This window comes from Hypomesus nipponensis, chromosome 7, assembly GCF_054491055.1.
Source record: "Hypomesus nipponensis isolate SF chromosome 7, ASM5449105v1, whole genome shotgun sequence".
NCBI lineage: Eukaryota > Metazoa > Chordata > Actinopteri > Osmeriformes > Osmeridae > Hypomesus > Hypomesus nipponensis.
In genome coordinates this window covers 2,246,244-2,266,047 of record NC_140367.1, presented here as the reverse complement: position 1 = coordinate 2,266,047, position 19,804 = coordinate 2,246,244, and the positions used below count along the sequence as shown (strand labels likewise).

Genomic DNA, 19,804 nt, shown 5'->3' with positions numbered 1-19,804 from the left:
TCTCCTGATCCTCTGTCTGTTTACGCCCCTCAATACGTTACTGTTAGGCTGCCTATCTGTCCTTTCTACCACCTTGTCCTTCTCACTGCCTATCTTGCTCTCTCACGTTCTCCTTCTCCATGCTCTCTCTCTTCATTTCCTGTCTTTCCGTGTATTATAGGGGAGTCAGGTGGCTGAGTGGTTAGGGCATCGGGCTAGTAATCAGAAGGTTGCTGGTTAGATTCCCGGACAGTACTTACTGTAAGTACTCTGGATAAGAGCGTCTGCCAAATAACTAAATGTAATGTATTTGTACGCATTATTCTCGCTCTATCTCTCTCTCTTTGCATCTCATTGTGGAGGTCATTATCTTGCTCCCTCTCCTCTCCTCCTCCCTCCATCCTTCACTTCCCCGTCTGTACGGCCGGCCATTACGCACCACTTATCCCTTTTGAGTGCCTTCCTCAGAGACACTTCCAGCCCGCTGCCCCCGGAAACAGGGGGATTTGGCTCTTTTTATTGGGCAGTTTTCCCAGCAGCCAGCCTCTGGAGAGATGTGGAGCTCTGGCCATTCAGCAGATGGCAGACTCAGTCTCAGGCCTCCGACCAAGATGCGAACACAGGAGCCAATGAGATCACAGCCTTTCAGAGAGGAGGATAATGGAGGCCTGTATTTTGAAGATTCCAGCAGCCTTGACAGGGCTCACGAGGGTGAAGCAGCAGGATATGGAGGCTCAGACTGGGCAGAACACTCCGTCTGTTCCTGCTTTGAAACACCTCACAGGACCGGACGACCAAGCGCTGATTAATTTGTATCTAATTAGACCTGGAACCTGTGTGAGTGTGTGAGAGAGAAAGAGAAAGAGAGAGAGAGAGAGAGAGAGAGAGAGAGAGGGGGGGGGGGAGGGAGGGAGGGAGAGAAAGAGAGAGAGAGGGGGAGAGAGAGAGGGGGGGGGAGGGAGAGAGAGAGGGGGGGAGGGAGAGAGAGAGGGGGGGGGAGAGAGAGAGTTTACTTAATATGCCTGGGAGAGAAGTGAAGTGTCTCCATGTATCCAGGCCCTGCCTGTATTTACAGCATGTGTTCATGCATACATGGTTGTGTGTAAAACACGTGTGTGTGTCAGTGAGAACCCCTTTGCTACAGTCGATTCTTCCACAGTGTGTGAGCGGAGACAGACGTGTCTCTGCTTGTGTCTCTGCTGCAGCAGTCGATGCCAGAGAGAGAGATCAGCTGCATTCCTCCCATCATGACACAGGAGAGGGGAGACACGTTTAATAAGCCATGAGTGTAGAGTTCAGACTAGCCTGATGCGGAGCGTGTGCGTGCGTGTGGTATGCACGTGCGTGTGTCTGTGTTTGTGTGTGTGAGTGAGTGAGTGACAGAAAGATTTTCCACAGGGGGGTATTTGGTCATGCCATTTGGAGAAGTGGTTGATTGCATTCCTGTCATGTAGTGAACTGTGTTACTGTTGGTGATTATATGTTTTCCATCAAGGGGCCTTTCAAAGACTCTGTCCTCATACACACACACACACACACACACACACTTACTCCCACTCACCTTCTTGATTGATTGAAGTGTTGACAGTTTACCTTTGGGCTTGTCCTTTAGCACTGCTCACCCAGACGGCTGGGTCTTCATCTCTGACTGACGTCGACCTCAGAAGAACCTACCCGGTCCTCACAGGCGTCTCTGCTTCTCTTTGTCACTTCAGTCCTGGTGGAAAACGGAGGTTCGCTTGACTTGGGGAACCCCATTCGATGAAAGCAAAAAATCTCCCTTTAAAGTCTGATGCACTCGAATACATTTTCCCCCCGATGCGTACTGTCAAGTCTGTGTATTGGTTGCATGTACAGGATATCCTGTTTCTGAGCCAGTGGAAGGACACAATAAGCTTACGGCCATCACTGCTCAGTTCTACCAATCACGAGTCCACCGCCTCAGTCAAACACAGCAACTCTCCCTGAGTGCCAGGCGGCCCTGAACAAGTTCTTCACAGTCAACACGTCCTTTGTATCAGTCAAGCTCTCCTTGCTGTCCTGAGACATGACCTGTCGTGGTAACAGAGGAAAACAGCATTCCTTACCGTGGCCTCCAGTGTTGCCAGACCGGCCTCTTTAACAAGTCCGACAACTTTACTGTTAAAACATAACAACAATATACTGTAGTCATTCTGTTAAAACATTACATTTGCATTTTGTCATTTAGCAGACGCTCTTATACAGAGCGACTTACAGTAAGTAAAGGGACATTCCCCGAGGCAAGTAGGGTGAAGTGCCTTACCCAAGGACACAATGTCATTTTGCACGGCTGGAAATCGAACCATCAACCTTCTGATTGGTAGCCCGATTCCCTAACCGCTCAGCCATCTGACCTCCATAAACATAACATAACAACAATATACTGTAGTCATCCTGTTAAAACAGAACAACAATAAACTGTAGTCCTTGATCACCTTGGCTCCTTGGGTCCTTTACAACATTTCCAACCTTTGTCTTTTATAAATTATACTATTTTCTTATGTTGCTAGTTACTTAAATTGTACCACAAGTAAATAGTATCACATAATGCACTGTTTGTAGAATGTCGCTTTTGAAAATAGCCCCTCCTTAACAAATAACATGTAAAAATGTATTATAGAATAATTGGATTCTTATACATGACATAAGGTTCAAGGTTCAATTATACTTTAAATATTTAGAAAATACACAGTGGTCTCATGTTCCCTGGTGGAGCCTAAACTACTGCTATCAGATTAGTCAAGTCTTGCCAATTAAAATTAAATAGTGTGTAATAAATTATGTTGCATAAGTTTCAGCCACTTCAAAAAACTTCAACTTTACATAATTAAAGCACCGTATGAGAAATAGTGCAATTAAATAGGGAGCCGATATAACTGGCGGCAAAATGTAATGTTTGATTCATAACCGTTCCAATGAAGGCGGCGGAGCACAAAAAAACGTTAGAGAAGAAAAATTAAGATTTCAGAATAACATTAAATCCATATTCCAACAAATTACAGCTTTTGTGTGGGGGTGCGTGGGGGATTGAGTGTTGAAAGGGTAGGGTGTTCCTAACAGAATATTAATGGGCGTTTCTTTTCCAACACTCTCTGTTTGGTTTTGTTACTGATTTGCGTCCAGGGCAGAGTGGATGAGTCCTAACCCACAGGGTTGGCTTCCAAGCTACACTACCTAAGAGTGGCTGCAGCTGGGTGGATGATTGTGGTCCAGGCTTGGGGGTCAAGCAAGAGACCTTGTGAGGAGGACGGGAGGCAGGGAAGGTAGGAGAGGGGGAGGGGTGGAGATAGTGAAGGAGAAAGAGAGGGAAAATGAAAAATAATCTGAGAGAGTGAGAGGGTCGATACCAAATTGCCTGTAAAAACAAGCCATCGTAGCAAAGGTGCAATTACCCATGATCATCCTGATGCTTTTACAGCACAGTCAGATGTGTGGTTCAACCTGGAACATTCCTCATTCATGACAGACCATCCTCCTTCTGGCCAACTCATAAACACACACACACACACACACACACATTAGCATGTGCACATGACTGTACATGATCCTTTTTGTGAACTCTCATTACTGTATGTACACACAAGCACACATGCATACACACACTTACACACACATACGTTCGCAGATGCACATGACTGTACTTGATCTTTTTTGTGAACTCACTCTCATTACTTCATGTACTCGCACACACACACACACACACACACACACACACATACGCTCACATCTCTTTAGCTTGGGTAATTCTCCTGCTCTGGTCTGTCCTTATCCCCAGCCTAACTGGTGGCAGCTAGGTGCTCCGTCCACATGATGTCATGATTGTCTCTCTCTTCGCCTCCAGCATGTATTTAATCAAAGCTCATTTTCAAACCACAACTGGTGATTGGTGAGGAAGCTGAGGGTGAGCGGTGTAATTACCTGTGGGCTGAGAGAGAGGATCCTGGTATCACCTGAGCGACAAGCAGCGCTAGCTTCACGCCATCTCGTTCAACCTGCTCTGGTCGTTTACACAGTCTGTAATTGCACTCCACATTTAAACAGGCTTTAACCGACAATCATAATCTCACACACACACGCTCTCACAGACACACACATTTACTTCCTTTTCGTCTTCATTCCTTTGATGTTCTCATATTACGGGACTCTGAAGCATTCAGGGTTTATGACCCTTCTGGCTCCCTGTAGCTTCAGTGCTCAGTTTAAAGGGCCTCCCAAGGGTCAAAGGTCAGACACAGGGGGTGTCAGAAGGTCACTAGACCAAGTTGCAGGGTCGAGACCTCTCAAGGACACTGCTACCAGAGGCGCACAACAGTTCTACTGACTGTAAAACACGAGTAAATCACAACAAAATCCGACTGCTGGAGCCACTACACGCTAGACATTTTTAAAAGCCAGCTTAAAACCTACCTTTGTACCGAAGCATTTAAGTGATTTTATCTCAGAAGGGTTTTACTACTTTTATTAGTTATTTTATTGTTTTTATCAATTTGCTATTTTAATTATTGCTTTTATTACTTGCATTATTGTTTTTATTGATTCTATGTAAAGCACCTTGAGCTGCAATTCTTGTATGAAATGTGCTATATAAATAAAGTCTTACTTACAGATGTGCTGCTGGAAACACACACACACACACACACACGCACGCACGCACACACACACACACACACACACACACACACACACACACAGATGTTCCACCTGCTGAGCTAGCTTTGACTTAGTTTATATATTCATGTTGACTCTGTGGTGAAGGTCATTAAAACTCCCTGTGAACTCCAGACTCTCTGCATCATGTCCCATGTCCTCACAGCCGGGCGCCTGGCAACAGAGCGGCCACAAAACTACAACCAAGATGGCCGTAGTGTGAGGCTGCAGGTCTCTCCTGCATGTGAGCACAGTCCTCCACAGGAATCCCCAGGTGTTTGATGCCTGTGAAGGGTGGACTTTCCCAACCACTCCAACATCTGGATGTGGTTTTGTGGACGTTTACTGTTGTTCTCTGGTCTGTGCCTTCGGGATCTTTGTCTGATTGAGTTTGCATGGACCAGAAGTTCTGTAACCTGAAGCTACTAAAGTATAGGCATTCTAGTATCGCTGTGTGTGTGTGTGTGTGTGTGTGTGTGTGTGAGAAACAGAATAGAGACAGAACCCAGGTTCTGTGGTGTGTCAACAGAGAGTATCGAGTTACAGAGAGACAGAGAGACATGACTGACAGCTGTTGACACGACCTCAAAGACATTCCTCAGGTCCGTCATAAAAGATGACCTCACTCACCCTGGACTCGTCAACCGCAGGACCTAACGCACACATCCACTCCTCACCCCTGGCTGGTCTGTTAACGCCTCCGTCCTCTGACGCTTCAGAGGTGGTGGAGGATCATTGGGAAGTGCTAGACCCAGGAACATAGGCCCTCAGACAGCGTGCTAGACCCAGGAACGTAGGCCCTCAGACAGCGTGCTAGACCCAGGAACGTAGGCCCTTAGACAGCGTGATAGACCCAGGAAGATAGGCCCTCAGACAGCGTGCTAGACCCAGGAACATAGGCCCTCAGACAGGGTGCTAGACCCAGGAACATAGGCCCTCAGACAGGGTGCTAGACCCAGGAACATAGGCCCTCAGACAGGGTGCTAGACCCAGGAACATAGGCCCTCAGACAGGGTGCTAGACCCAGGAACATAGGCCCTCAGACAGCGTGCTAGACCCAGGAACAGAGGCCCTCAGACAGGGTGCTAGACCCAGGAACATAGGCCCTCAGACAGGGTGCTAGACCCAGGAACAGAGGCCCTCAGACAGGGTGATAGACCCAGGAACATAGGCCCTCAGACAGGGTGCTAGACCCAGGAACATAGGCCCTAACACAGCACTGAGTTTGATGGAGTGCAGCTTTCCCTGATCTCTCAGGTACTGAGATCTGTGCGTAGGAAATACGTGTTACAGTGGGTGTATTTGTTATACTGCAGGCATTTGACTTTCCACACACACACACACACACACCTACACCTTCACACACACACTGCCAAGTCAACTTCAATTTGAATCCTGACTGGTTTGTAATCCATATATATGTCCCTATTGAAGATTCCATCTTTGTTCTTTTTTCATCAGATGTATTCAGGTATTTGACTGTAGGATATTCCCCTCATCTTTACGCTGCTTGTTTTGCTGTAAGCTGTAGTCCTGACTGTCTGGATGTGAGAGACAGTATAGGCTATACTGCACACACAACCGTGAATCCTCGGGTCAAAGAACAGATGAATCACACCCTCCCTCTTTCTGTTTTCCTTGCTTTCTTTTTTTCTTTTTGGCTTCACCTTCACTGCACTCAGCTTTCCCCCCGCTCCCTTTCTCTCCCCCTCTCTCCCCCTTTATCTCTCTCTCTCCCCCCCCCCCCTCTCTCTCTCTCTCTCTCTCTCTGGGATTCAGCAGGTTGTAGCAGCTGCACACACACCTTGCAACTCGTCTCTGTTACTGTGGAGTATGTGGAAGGTGTGTGTCTCACTCATTCACACAAAGTTCACACACATTCACATAATTGGATTCACCAGAAGTTCAGACGTTTTTACTCAAGCAGAGCACCCACCTCAGGAATACGGAACCAACCTGGACTTTCTCCTACAAACGTGGAACTCTTCTAAACTTTTTCCAGAAAGGGGGTTAACCCAGTCTGGCAACCCTTAGAGACGAACCCTTACCTGGATTTATAGTGAGATGGTGTGTCTTGTTCCTGGAGAGGTAAGTAAGAGCTGGCCCGTTCTGCAGCGATTCATCAGGCCCGTTATTCTGACTGTCTCTCTTAGCTCTTAAACCTAACACCCTAAAACAGGACTTTTAACTTTTATGGATCCAGTGGCTGTTGAGAGACAGTCTACCCGTAGTCTCAGCCAAGCTGTTCTGCTAACAGTTTGGACCAGGGCCAAGGCTTCTGACTGGCAAACAGGCTTTAGTTTCTCCTGCTAAGTAGTGAGATCCAGGACTGCTGGATGTAACTCCTGTTGGTGCTTCCTGCATTTTCAGGTGAGAAGGGAAGATACTTGTGGAACAAACTGCAGACATTTTTGTTTCCTGAACGCGCTGTTCCACTCAATCAGTTTTTTTTAGGGGAGGGAGAGAGAGAGAGAGAGAGAGAGAGAGAGAGAGAGAGAGAGAGAGAGAGAGAGAGAGAGAGAGAGAGAGAGAGAGAGAGAGAGAGAGAGAGAGAGAGAGAGAGAGAGAGAGAGAGAGAGAGAGAGAGAGAGAGAGAGAGAGAGAGAGAGAGAGAGAGAGAGAGAGAGAGAGAGAGAGAGAGAGAGAGAGAGAGAGAGAGAGAGAGAGAGAGAGAGAGAGAGAGAGAGAGAGACCTTGATTGCCTTCTGAGAATATGGAAGTATCCAGTCAATGTTAGCTAGATGACCTACCTTCTACCTTCACAATGGTAGCGACTTAGGAAATATGTGACGTTTGTGTGGCTTCATAAACAATGCCACAAAGAGAGAGTACTCTAACCCCAACCCTGAAAGACATGCGGCCCTGCATGTGCCACATCCACACCGGTGTTGTGTTAATTAGCCCACCATTGTTTGTGAGAAATGAGGCATGAAAAGATTCAATTAGTACATCAAGAATCATCCACGTGAGGGCTTGTCTGTATAAGATGCAAAGTATTGGGGAATGATGCACACTAATGTCTGGACATTAGTTGTGTATGTCTAAGTGTGTGTGTGTGTGTGTGTGCATGTGTATGTGTTGGTCTCCTCACCGACCCAAAGAGCGTCTGTGTGCCTTTTCACTGCTCCCAATTTCACACCTACAGGATAATCCTCTGTGAAGTGGAAAATGCCATTATGTAGAAAAAGCTGACATGCAGACAGACTTGTAGGGCATACAGCACACAGGAGGGAGAGAGACATAGGGAGAGAGAGAGGGACAGGGAGAGAGAGAGAGAGCGAGAGAGAGAACGAGAGAGAGACAGAGAGAGAGAGAAGGAGAGAGGGAGGAGAGAGAGAGAGAGAGAGAGAGAGAGAGAGAGAGAGAGAGAGAGAGAGAGAGAGAGAGAGAGAGGGAGGGAGGAAGGGAGGGAGGGAGGGAGGGAGGGAGGGAGAGAGAGAGAGAGAGAGAGAGAGAGAGAGAGAGAGAGAGAGAGAGAGAGAGAGAGAGAGAGAGGGGGGGGGGGGGAGAGACTGAACGTTGGAGAGAGGGACTCCATTTGGGTCTTCTACTTGTATTAATCCCCTCAGAGCTGCTGTACACTAACAAGCCTCAGACACAATGCCCGCTCCCCAGCCCCAGGTGAAGCTGTACTTAGGAGATTGCTTTGTGTCGGTGTTGCTGGTGGGTCTCACTGAGGCCTGGGTGTGTTAGTGATGACTTAGCAGAGAGACTCTCTGCGTCCCCAGAGCAAGGCCTGCTGTGGCCTGATAATGGCTTCCCTGACCCAACACTGGAGCCACAAATAGGGCTGTATCAGACGTGTCAACACGCTCCTGGGGAGACACCTGACAGGGGATTGTTTCCATGACCTCAGCAGAAGTTACTGGCATCACACACGTACAGTATTATCCAGAGTACACGCCCAGAAGTTGCAAGATGCAAAGAATCAACTTAACAGAAGAAGACGAGCCTGTTGTAAGATCCTGTAGCAACTCAGCTTCCTGCGGCGTGTACTGTAGCCTGCCGGCCCTGTTCAAGTGGTGTGACATCAGACGAGCGTTTCCACGGCAGCAAGGCTGCAGGCAGAGACACGACCCAGAGAGGCTTGTGTGTGTGTGTGTGTGTGTGTGCAAGGAGGAAATAAGAGCAGTTGGCTCCCTGCCTCTCCAGCAGTCTGTCAGCCTGCTAGCTGGTCTGAAAGGTTTTAAAAAGGTGGTAAACACGTAAGGGTTCAAACCACGCTGAAGTTTTCCTGGTACGATGCCAAACCACAATGAGGAAGTAACAACATGGACTGTTGAATGTAATATCGCTGGGGCTCGGGGTTGAGGTTGGAGCGGTGATTGCGGCCGACCCAGAACGAGTGATGAACGAAAAGATCAAACTGCACGGTGTGTCTGGGGATGAGAACAGTGGTGTGTGTGTGTGTGTGTCAGGAAGCTTCGCTGGGTGTTGTGTGAGTCAGTGCAGACCTGTTGGAAAATACTGCTTTGATATGTTGACACACACACAAACACTCATACACATAATACACACTCTTAAAGACCATCCATTGATCTTCCTTCCTGTGTGGATCTTACTGGACATGATATTGTTTATTCTCTCTACCTTTGTAGATGCACATTCTCTCTCTCTCTCTCTCTCTCTCTCTCTCTCTCTCTCTCTCTCTCTCTCTCTCTCTCTCTCTCTCTCTCTCTCTCTCTCTCTCTCTCTCTCTCTCTCTCTCTCTCTCTCTCTCTCTCTCTCTCTCTCTCTCTCTCTCTCTCTCTCTCTCTCTCTCTCTCTCTCTCTCATCCATCCTCCTTGGAATGTAATAACTCCCTCCCCAGTCCAGAGTGCTGTGAGGGATCTTCACTTCCCCCAGGGAGACAGATCCCTCCTTCCTGGAACAGAGACAGGCCTTAGAAGAGAGCAGGTCCTGTTGTTAAGTACAAAGAGAGAACTCGTCCCAGCACACCAGAGGTCTACCTGGCTTTCCATTAGACTGTGGATTACACGCAGGCACACACACACACAAACACACACACACACAAACACATACACACATACACACATGCTGTGTTTGCATAAACATGCTGTACACACCAAGTGGAGATAAGAATTGGACACACATGGCATCTGTTGCAAAAGATTAGTTATGGCTGTCGAGTTCCTCTGGCCACACACACACACACACACACACACACACAACACGACACGCACACACGACACACACACACACACGACACACACACACACACGACACACACACACACACGACACACACACGACACGACACACACACACGACACGCACACACGACACACACACACACACGACACACACACACGACACGCACACACACGCGACACACACACACGACACACACACACACACACACGACACGCACACACGACACACACACACGACACACACACACTGCAGGCTCACTGCCTCTCCATCACACACACGCTAGACGGCAGGTGGGGACTGAAATTGGACTCGCATGGTGTCTGTTATTGCAGATTCGCTTTGGTGTCACGGTTTTTTGACCAGGCTCAAGGTAAACACACACACACACAGGAAGAAATTAACTATGGTGTCCTTGGTCTGTCTTGGTACAGAATCACATCTGGTTCCCATACATCCAGGGTGGGGGAGCCCAGAGGTAAGGGGGCAGGTCTGATCCTCTCCCCAGGAACGGTGCTCTGCTCTGGGGTCAAAGGTCAGGCCAACCAGGCCTCGCCCTGAGCACTGGAGATACCGACATTCCAAAACATCAGGACCAACACGGCCCGCACATGTTTGCCCCCTGAGCGGTTCATGTCTACAGAGAGAGTTTGTATTTCACCCTGAGGGGAACCCTGTAAACATCCTCCTCCGCTTTCAAAAAGTTTTATTTTATTTTTTTGATCAAGCGCCGTCGTAGCCCGTTGTCACGCTAACAACATTATTCGCTCACCTGGGTTGTAAAATGCAGTTGACGGATGCGTGAACACGCAGGTCCCCCGCAGTGAGCACCTGGATCACAGTAGCTCTGCCTCAGTGATCACCTGGATCACAGTAGCTCTGCCTCAGTGATCACCTGGATCACAGTAGCTCTGCCTCAGTGATCACCTGGATCACAGTAGCTCTGCCTCAGTGATCACCTGGATCACAGTAGCTCTGCCTCAGTGATCACCTGGATCACAGTAGCTCTGCCTCAGTGATCACCTGGATCACAGTAGCTCTGCCTCAGTGATCACCTGGATCACAGTAGCTCTGCCTCAGTGATCACCTGGATCACAGTAGCTCTGCCTCAGTGATCACCTGGATCACAGTAGCTCTGCCTCAGTGATCACCTGGATCACAGTAGCTCTGCCTCAGTGATCACCTGGATCACAGTAGCTCTGCCTCAGTGATCACCTGGATCACAGTAGCTCTGCCTCAGTGATCACCTGGATCACAGTAGCTCTGCCTCAGTGATCACCTGGATCACAGTAGCTCTGCCTCAGTGAGCACTCATGACGTGATGCACTGCTGTGTGACGCTCCCAACATAACCACTGTGCACCACTGGTGTATAGAACTGGCTTCATCATCAACACGGCCACCTTGAGTTCATGAAGAGTGTGTGTGCGTCAGTGTGTGTGTGTGTTAGAGTCAGTGTGTGTGCGTGTGTGTCTGCATATTAAAACAAACCCAATTTGCCATCAGTTCATGAACTTGCACGATATAAATTATTTTAGTAGATGTTCAGATGAAACTCAGCGTGCTGCATACAGCTGTATCATAATAACCAGTTTCTCTGGGCCTAGCGTCTGTTTTAGAGCCTTGAGAATCTCCCATTCTGTTTTTATCTCTGCCTTCCCAGTCAGTTAAAAAGACTCCATTGAAGGAAGAAGCAGGCCAGGCAGATATCAGGTAGTGATTATTATGATTATGCTGCTGTTCTCTGATGTCTATCTGTGCTTGCTTTCAGATCAGAGACCGGAAGAGTCAGAGCTGAACCCTGTGGAGAGAGACCTACAGAGGGGAGAGAACACAGGGAGGAGAGAGACCTACAGAGAAGAGAGGACACAGGGAGGAGAGAGACCTACAGAGAAGAGAGGACACAGGGAGGAGAGAGACCTACAGAGAGGAGAGGACACAGGGAGGAGAGAGACCCACAGAGAGGAGAGGACACAGGGACAAGAGAGACCTACAGAGAAGAGAGGACACAGGGACAAGAGAGACCTACAGAGAGGAGAGGACACAGGGAGGAGAGAGACCTACAGAGAGGAGAGGACACAGGGAGGAGAGAGACCTACAGAGAGGAGAGAACAAAGGGAGGAGAGAGACCTACAGAGAGGAGAGGACACAGGGAGGAGAGAGACCTACAGAGAGCAGAGGACACAGGGAGGAGAGAGACCTGCAGAGAGGAGGACACGGGAAGTGAGGAGAGGACGAGAGGACGAGAGGAGTATGAGAGGCACCTGTGTGTGGGTTATCCTCTTGTCCCTGTCAGTCTCCAGAGGGACGGTCTCCGCTCAGGTTGAAGGTACAGACCCCCAGACCCTTCTACAATCACTCTTCTTCTACAATCACTGTCCTTCTACAATCACTCTTCTTCTTCTACAATCACTCTTCTTCTTCTACAATCACTCTTCTTCTACAATCACTCTTCTTCTACAATCACTCTTCTTCTTCTACAATCACTCTTCTTCTACAATCACTCTTCTTCTACAATCACTCTTCTTCTTCTACAATCACTCTTCTTCTACAATCACTCTTCTTCTACAATCACTCTTCTTCTACAATCACTCTTCTTCTTCTACAATCACTCTTCTTCTACAATCACTCTTCTTATTCTACAATCACTCTTCTTCTACAATCACTCTTCTTCTACAATCACTCTTCTTCTACAATCACTCTTCTTCTTCTATCACTCTTCTTCTACAATCACTCTTCTTCTTCTACAATCACTCTTCTTCTTCTACAATCACTCTTCTTCTTCTACAATCACTCTTCTTCTTCTACAATCGCTCTTCTTCTCTCTGGCTTCCTCTTCTCTTTGATCTGTGTCCCATCTCTTTCCCCTCTGCTCTTCCCTGCTCTTCTTTCCGTTCCTTCTTCGACTGTCCCTCCCTCTCTCCTGCTGTGTTCTGTCCATCTTCTGTATCCTCCTGGACTGACTGAAGTCTACATGGAGGCAGCTTCTGGCTCCACACCTGTCTAGACCAGGTAGAGGACACCACCTGAGTTCCCTCAGGTAGTCTGAGCCAGCGCATTCATCTACACATCTGTCAGCCTCATGGACTCTGCCTGCCTGCCTGCCTGCCTGCCTGCCTGCCTGCCTGCCTGTCTGTCTGTCTGTCTGTCTGTCTGTCTGTCTGTCTGCCTGTCTGCCTGTCTGCCTATCTGTCTGTCTGCCTGTCTGCCTGTCTGTCTGCCTGTCTGTCTGTCTGTCTGTCTGTCTGTCTGTCTGTCTGCCTGTCTGCATGTCTGCCTGTCTGCCTGTCTGCCCGTCCGTCCTTGATGAACATTCAATATGGTTTGTGGAGCAAATGGGATCTCCCATGTGCTTCTGTTAATCAAAATCAGCATGTCTTCATCAACTGCCAGGGTAGCATAAAGTACTAACCTGCAGACTAGACAGCTGAGGACTGAGACCTGGCAGAGAACTGTTCTCTCAGGTCTCCACGTTCCACGTCTCTCCTCTCAGCATGTGGCTTTCACCTGCCAAACACAGAGAACATTCTGGACAATCTTATTTTCCACCTGCGTCTGTATCTGACAGTTGACTGCTCTCTGCTTTTCCACTGATGTGTCCAACACGTTGAAATCTCGTCTCTGTAGGGAAATGGAAAATGTATCATTTCACAGAAGATAGAAATGCAGGATGATTCATGTTCTGGGTTGGTTAGGCACAGTACAGTATGGAGCTCCACACAGGAAGATCACTTTGCAAGAATCACCCGGTCACTTCCTGTTTCCTGTGAAACGTTTCTCACGAGAGAGAGACAGAGAGAGAGAGAGAGACAGACAGAGAGAGCGAAAGAGAGAGAGAGAGAGAGAGAGAGAGAGAGAGAGAGAGAGAGAGAGATAGAGAGAGAGAGAGAGAGAGAGAGAGAGAGAGAGAGAGAGAGAGAGAGAGAGAGAGAGAGAGAGAGACCAGGCAGAGCCAGTGTTCTGGCCAGGACAGATTTGCCATTTTATAAAAGTTTTCTTAAAGTGTATAATGAAAGCAACTCCTGGGTCCTGGTGTAGGACCCAGGCTGGAGGAGGGAGGTGTAGGGGTGTGTGGTGGGAGGAGGGAGGTGTAGGGGTGTGTGGTGGGAGGAGAGAGGTGTAGGGGTGTGTGGTGGGAGGAGGGAGGTGTAGGGGTGTGTAAACGCCAGCTAAGAGCAGGTCGGTCGCTCCGAGGAGACACATGCTGCCCCCCCACTGCATTCTGGGAAAGCAGCCAACAGAAGAGGGGATGAGAGAGGAGAGGAGAGGAAGAAGAGGAGGGAGAGGAGAGAGAGGAAGGAGAGGAGGGAGAGGAAGGAGAGGAGGGAGAGGAAGGAGAGGAGGGAGAGGAGGGAGAGGAGAGAGAGGAAGGAGAGGAGGGAGAGGAAGGAGAGGAGGGAGAGGAGGGAGAGGAAGGAGAGGAGGGAGAGGAGAGGAGAGGAAGAAGAGGAGGGAGAGGAGAGAGAGGAGAGGAGAGGAAGAAGAGGAGGGAGAGGAGAGAGAGGAAGGAGAGGAGGGAGAGGAAGGAGAGGAGGGAGAGGAGGGAGAGGAAAGCTACAAGGAAGAGTAGTTCTCTCTCTCCGCTCCCTGTCTTCTTTTCAGACCGACAGTGATCACAGAGCTGCATACGTTACCACTGCAGACTGCCATCGCCCTCACTAGTTAATGTGTGTGTGTGTCTGTACTGGTAGGTGTGTGTATGTTTTTGGTTGTGTGTCAGCTCTCTCAGAGATGTGAGTCCTGACAGAGATCTGATGTGAAGGGGTTTGTGTCATCCGACGCCAGCACTGGCCTCAGTTTGGCCTGTTAATGTTATTATTCTAAGCGTCCCTCATTGCGCTGCACTAAAGTTTTATTGGTGTGGTGCTCTGAATATTGATGGTTTCAATGTCTCACTCGTCTCCTATTAAAGATTCATAAGTATCAGGTGGTCTGATGGCTGTGTTTGAGGCACGCTTTGCCAGGGTGCACAGATCTGTTTGGTGGGCTTCTACTGCCATCTAGTGGTGAGCTGAAACAGAACATGAACCGATTGTCTTGGGTTCACCAGTGGCTCAAAAACGGAGGTTTAACCCAGTTCTGTTGACATGACAGGTTGGTTTCCTCAAAGTGTTTTCAACTGGTGGACACACTGGTGCAATTAAACAACCAAGCAAGGTTGTCCAGATGAAGAGTTAGATTGCACAGCAACACAGCAGAGGATCACTTTTACAAACTCACATATATTTGTGTATGTGTGTGTGTGTGTGTGTGTGTATTCCAGTGTATGTATTCCAGTACTCTATGTTTATATATATATATCCCCCCCCACCCCCCAGCCTGCCGGACAGCGGGACCTGTCGACCTGGTGTTCCTGCTGGACGAGTCTTGGAGCGTGGGCGAGACCAGCTTCTCCAGAGTGAAGGACTTCATCTCCACCATCATGTCCTCCTTCCAGGGCAGCCCGGTGGGGGAGCAGGGAGTCCGCTTCGGGGTCACAGTGTATGGAGACATCCCAAGGTGACCAGGGGATCGTTGATTGGTTGATTTGTTGATTAGTAAGTGGTTGATTGGTTGGTTGATTGGTGAGTGGTTGGTTGGTCGGACCACTGATTGGATGACTCAGTGATTGGTTGATTGAGAGGATGATTGATCTCGCTAAGGAACGGTTCATCGACTAATGGTTGCTTGATTGATTTAAAGTTCCAATTGTTAACTCTCTACTCTACAACTCTCTCTAAAATCAATTCAGACATGAGAAACAGCAGCACCGATTCTTGACTGAACTAGACCATACAGACAGATGCTTTGCTATAAACAGACGAAGCCAGAAGGTGAACTGACAGGATACAGCATGAATGAGGAGTTCCTCTCAGAGTTGATCGTGCCTGATGTGTCCTCCAGGATGCGCATCGCTCTGACCGACTACAGCACTCTGGAGGAGGTGCTCAAAGCTGTGAAGGACCTCCCCTACGAGGGCGGGGCCAGCAGGACGGGCGACGCCCTCCAGTTCCTGGTCGACTACGCGTTCAGCCCCTCCCTCACCCGAGACCACACCCCCAAGGTGCGCAGGGCTCTTATGACCACACCCAGTCTGGCCGGTCTTGCGGTATCACAGTGATGCATTTTTTCGATCGCACGGCGAACACGTAGCTTCATTACATTGGTGTGGAATTACAGTCTCTCTGTGTCTCTACACGCACAAACCATTCCTCTTGAACATCCATACTCACACATACACACACACACTCTCACAAACACAGACACACACTTAAGACACACACGCACAATGTAAGTTGTTAACATTCCAAGCCCGCTCCTGAAGAGTCATACTGTCTTAAGCACAACTGATGTTGGGGAGGGCAGTAAAGACAGGGATGGGCTTGATGTATCGGGTTTCTCAGCCTATTGGCAGGCACTGCGCACACCGCTGCCCACATGGCCCCCTCGTGGATGTGCTCTGCCCTCCCTCTCCATCGACTGAACTTTGGACGAACCGAGGTGTTTTTTTTATGTAATGAGTGAATTCTCATTCCTGTGTGATTCCTGGCGTTTCAAACCGAGAGAACCTCAGTTTCAACTGACGACGTCAACTCAACTGAAGAGACAAACGCTGTCTTATTTGTTCAGTCAGTTATTCATGTTCAGTCATTCATGAGAGTATGTCAGAATACGCATCATTTGTACAACTGGCCAGAATATAATATTCAGACAAACTTGGCCTGCTGTTTGATCACATAAGCTTACCAGGAATAACCTCCTAGGCAACAGAATGTGCGTGAGATGTGACCATAAACATTTGTCCTGTTCCTTTGCAGATTGCTGTGTTGATTACCAACGGTCGCTCTGACGATCAGGTAGAGGGTCCAGCCAAAGCAGTCACAGACAGTGGTATATCTCTTTATGCTGTGGGTGAGTTTGTGTAGCTTCTGTGATCAGATATTCAACCAACCATCTCTCCCACAGAGTCTGGGAGATTTTATCTGGCTTATCTGCAGTGTTTGCAGTTGGAAATTCATGTTATATTCATTGAATACATTGTGTGTGTGGGTGCAAGTGTTGGTGAGAGGAGGGGGGGGGGGGCGACAGAAAGAGGGAGAGAGAGTGAAAGAGAGAGCTGGAGAATGTGTGTTTCCCATGCAGGGCTCATACTGCATTTTGCATACGTAAAATGCAGCAAGCTTACACTTTGGGTGGAGCGTGTGCATGAATTCTGTATCCACACACACACACACACACATTTCCACACAATCGGCCAGGAGCAGTGTAATAATTACAGCTCATTAGCGGTGGAAGGCTAATTGCAGTGATTTTTTATTAGCCCCCCCCCCTCAGCCCCTCTGACTGTGAGCCCAGGTCCTCTCCTCTATCACCCCAGACAGGGCGCTCATGAATCTGATCAGCCAGTCGTCACTGACAAGCACGGCGAGCCCTCTCTACATGCAGGGAAACACACACACACGCACCCAAGTACGAGTGTGTATGATGTATGCACTCATGAACTGACACACACACACACACACACACACACACAGTCATGCCTGATCCACTGCCCCACACCACTGCAGAGTGTGGGCATGCCAGTCTCTCCTCTTCTGTGTGTGTGTGTGTGTGTGTGTGTGAGAGAGAGAGAGATCCTGTAGATACTGTAGCTTTCATCTTTACTCATTACACGAGCTCAATAAGTCAGGTCCCCATGACAGCCGTCGCTAGCGGCAACGGTTAACAGGCCATGCTGCTGATCAGGACACAGGTCGAGCTGAATCACTTCTCCTCATCGATCTGCATGTCCAGTCATGACAAATCACAGCCATGATGGTTCAATACAAACCAGCAATAGATCCATACAGACAAGATAGCACAGAATGGACTGAAGGATCATTAGGGCATATTTTTAGCAATTCCACAGCAGTCAAGTGAGATTAAATTCAACATCATCTTTAAAAAGTACCTCCATCAAAAATGTGGGTGCTGAGTTTCACAGTCTCACCCTCTCATCCCTCCGCAGGGGGTGAAGAAGGTGGACATGAATAATAAAACAGCATCCTTCCTTCCCCTCCTCTCTCCATTTCTACGCCCTTCCCAGGGGTGAGAGGAGCTGACGAATCAGAGCTGAGCAGGGTAGTGAGCACCCCCCAGGGGGAGCACCTGTTGCTAGGCGCCGACTTCTCCCTGCTGGACGCCCTTCTCCCCAGGCTGTCCCGGAGGGTGTGTGTGACCGCCTCTGAACCGCCGCGCCCCGCCATACACGCCCCGCCCGGTGAGAACCAGGATGTTCCAGCTGTGACCTGTTACTCCTTATCGTGGAGATGAAGCACACGCTCATTTGACTTTTTTTTGTGGTGGTCTTTCATTTGTCTTCTTTGTTTTGGCTCCTCCATTGACTGTCTCCACCATGTTCTCTGGCTCCCTCCCTCCCTCCCTCCCTCCCTCCCTCCCTCCCTCCCTCCCTCCCTCCCTCCCTCCCTCCCTCCCTCCCTCCCTCCCTCCCTCCCTCCCTCCCTCCCTCCCTCCCTCCCTCCCTCCCTCCCTCCCTCCCTCCCTCCCTCCCTCTGCAGTGGAGGAGCGTGTGTTGGGCCCCAGGGACCTCCAGGTCAGTGAGCTGGCCTACAGCTCCCTCAGGCTGACCTGGAGCCAGGCCACTGGGGAGGTGACAGGGTACCGCCTCCTGGTCACACCCAGAAGCCCCAAGGGAGAGCTCCTGGACACCCTGCAGACACAGGTGAGGAGAGGGGAGGTGGGGGGAGGGGAGGGGAGAAGGGGAGAAGGGGAGAAGGGGAGAAGGGGAGAAGGGGAGAAGGGAAGAGAAGAGAGGGGAGGGGAGAAGAGAGGAGGAGTTGAGAGGAGTCGAGAGGGGAGGGTAGGGGAGGAGGTGATGGAGGAAGTGTAGAGGGGTGGGTGAGGAGAGAGAGGAAGGGGGGGGTGCTGCTGACAGGAAATTGGGCCGAGGACCAGATGGTCCTGGATCCTGAGACTGCACTCAGCACTGCAGGGAGCTGCAGGAACGATGTGGAGCGTAGTCCTGCTAAGACACTGTGTGAGTGAGTGGAGCGTAGTCCTGCTAAGACACTGTGTGAGTGTGTGTGAGTGTGTGTGAGTGAGTGTGAGTGTGTGTGAGTGAGTGTGAGTGTGTGTGAGTGTGTGTGCGTGCGTATAGAGCCATGATAAAAAGGCATGCTTGCTCAGCGACAGAATTTGCAAGCAATATTAATTTGACCTTGTAAAGCAGTCTGATGCATTTTGCTTTTCTCTCTCTTCCTGTGGGTGTGTGGGTGTGTGTGTGTGTGGGTGTGTGTTTGTGTGTCAGATCAATCTGAAGGGTGATGTGGGAACAGTCATGGTGACAGATCTGAGTCCCAGTACAGAGTACTTTCTCTCCGTCTACGCCATCTACCCTGGCCGCATGGGAGACTCTGCCTCCATCATCACTGAGACCAGTGGGTCACACACACACACACACACACAAAACAGACACGCACACATAAACATTTAGCAGACGCTCTTATCCAGTGCGACTTACAGTAAGTACAGGGATATTCCCCCCGAGGCAAGTAGGGTGAAGTGCCTTGCCCAAGGACACAATGTTATTTGGCACGGCAGGGAATCAATCCGGCAACCTTCTGATTACTAGCCTCCCTCACTGCTCAGCCATCTGACTCCCGAAACAGCCATCTGTAACATGCAGGTGATATACACAGAACAGTAGGTCTGATGAACATCTTCCCTCTTCCTCCTGTGTCAGCTCCCGTGCCTCAGGTTACTAACTTCCGTGTGATTGAGGAGGGTCTGTTCTCCCTGCGTCTGGGATGGACCCAGCCCTTAGGGAAGCTGCACGGATACAAGATCTTCATACCCAGAAGTAAGCCTGGCTCAAACTGCTGAGATAACGAACATCAGGCACAGACCCAGGCCTGACCACACACACACACACACACACACACACACACACACAGACTGTAACAAACACACACACACTGTAACACACACACTGTAACACACGCACACTGTAACAAACACGGACTTGATAA

At 49.3% G+C, this 19,804-nt stretch overlaps 1 protein-coding gene across 1 annotated transcript in view; it reads left to right on the top strand.

The window, feature by feature from the left end:
• Positions 1-12,050: 12,050 nt before the first annotated feature.
• col7a1l (collagen type VII alpha 1-like) overlaps positions 12,051-19,804 on the top strand; it is a 53,344-nt gene continuing 45,590 nt past the window's right edge. The window contains exons 1-8 of the mRNA XM_084702006.1: positions 12,051-12,126; positions 15,116-15,296; positions 15,681-15,840; positions 16,595-16,688; positions 17,863-18,036; positions 18,335-18,498; positions 19,084-19,213; positions 19,519-19,635. Of these exons, the coding sequence (XP_084558132.1) occupies positions 12,051-12,126; positions 15,116-15,296; positions 15,681-15,840; positions 16,595-16,688; positions 17,863-18,036; positions 18,335-18,498; positions 19,084-19,213; positions 19,519-19,635 (1,096 nt within the window). The remainder of the gene's footprint in view (positions 12,127-15,115; positions 15,297-15,680; positions 15,841-16,594; positions 16,689-17,862; positions 18,037-18,334; positions 18,499-19,083; positions 19,214-19,518; positions 19,636-19,804) is intronic.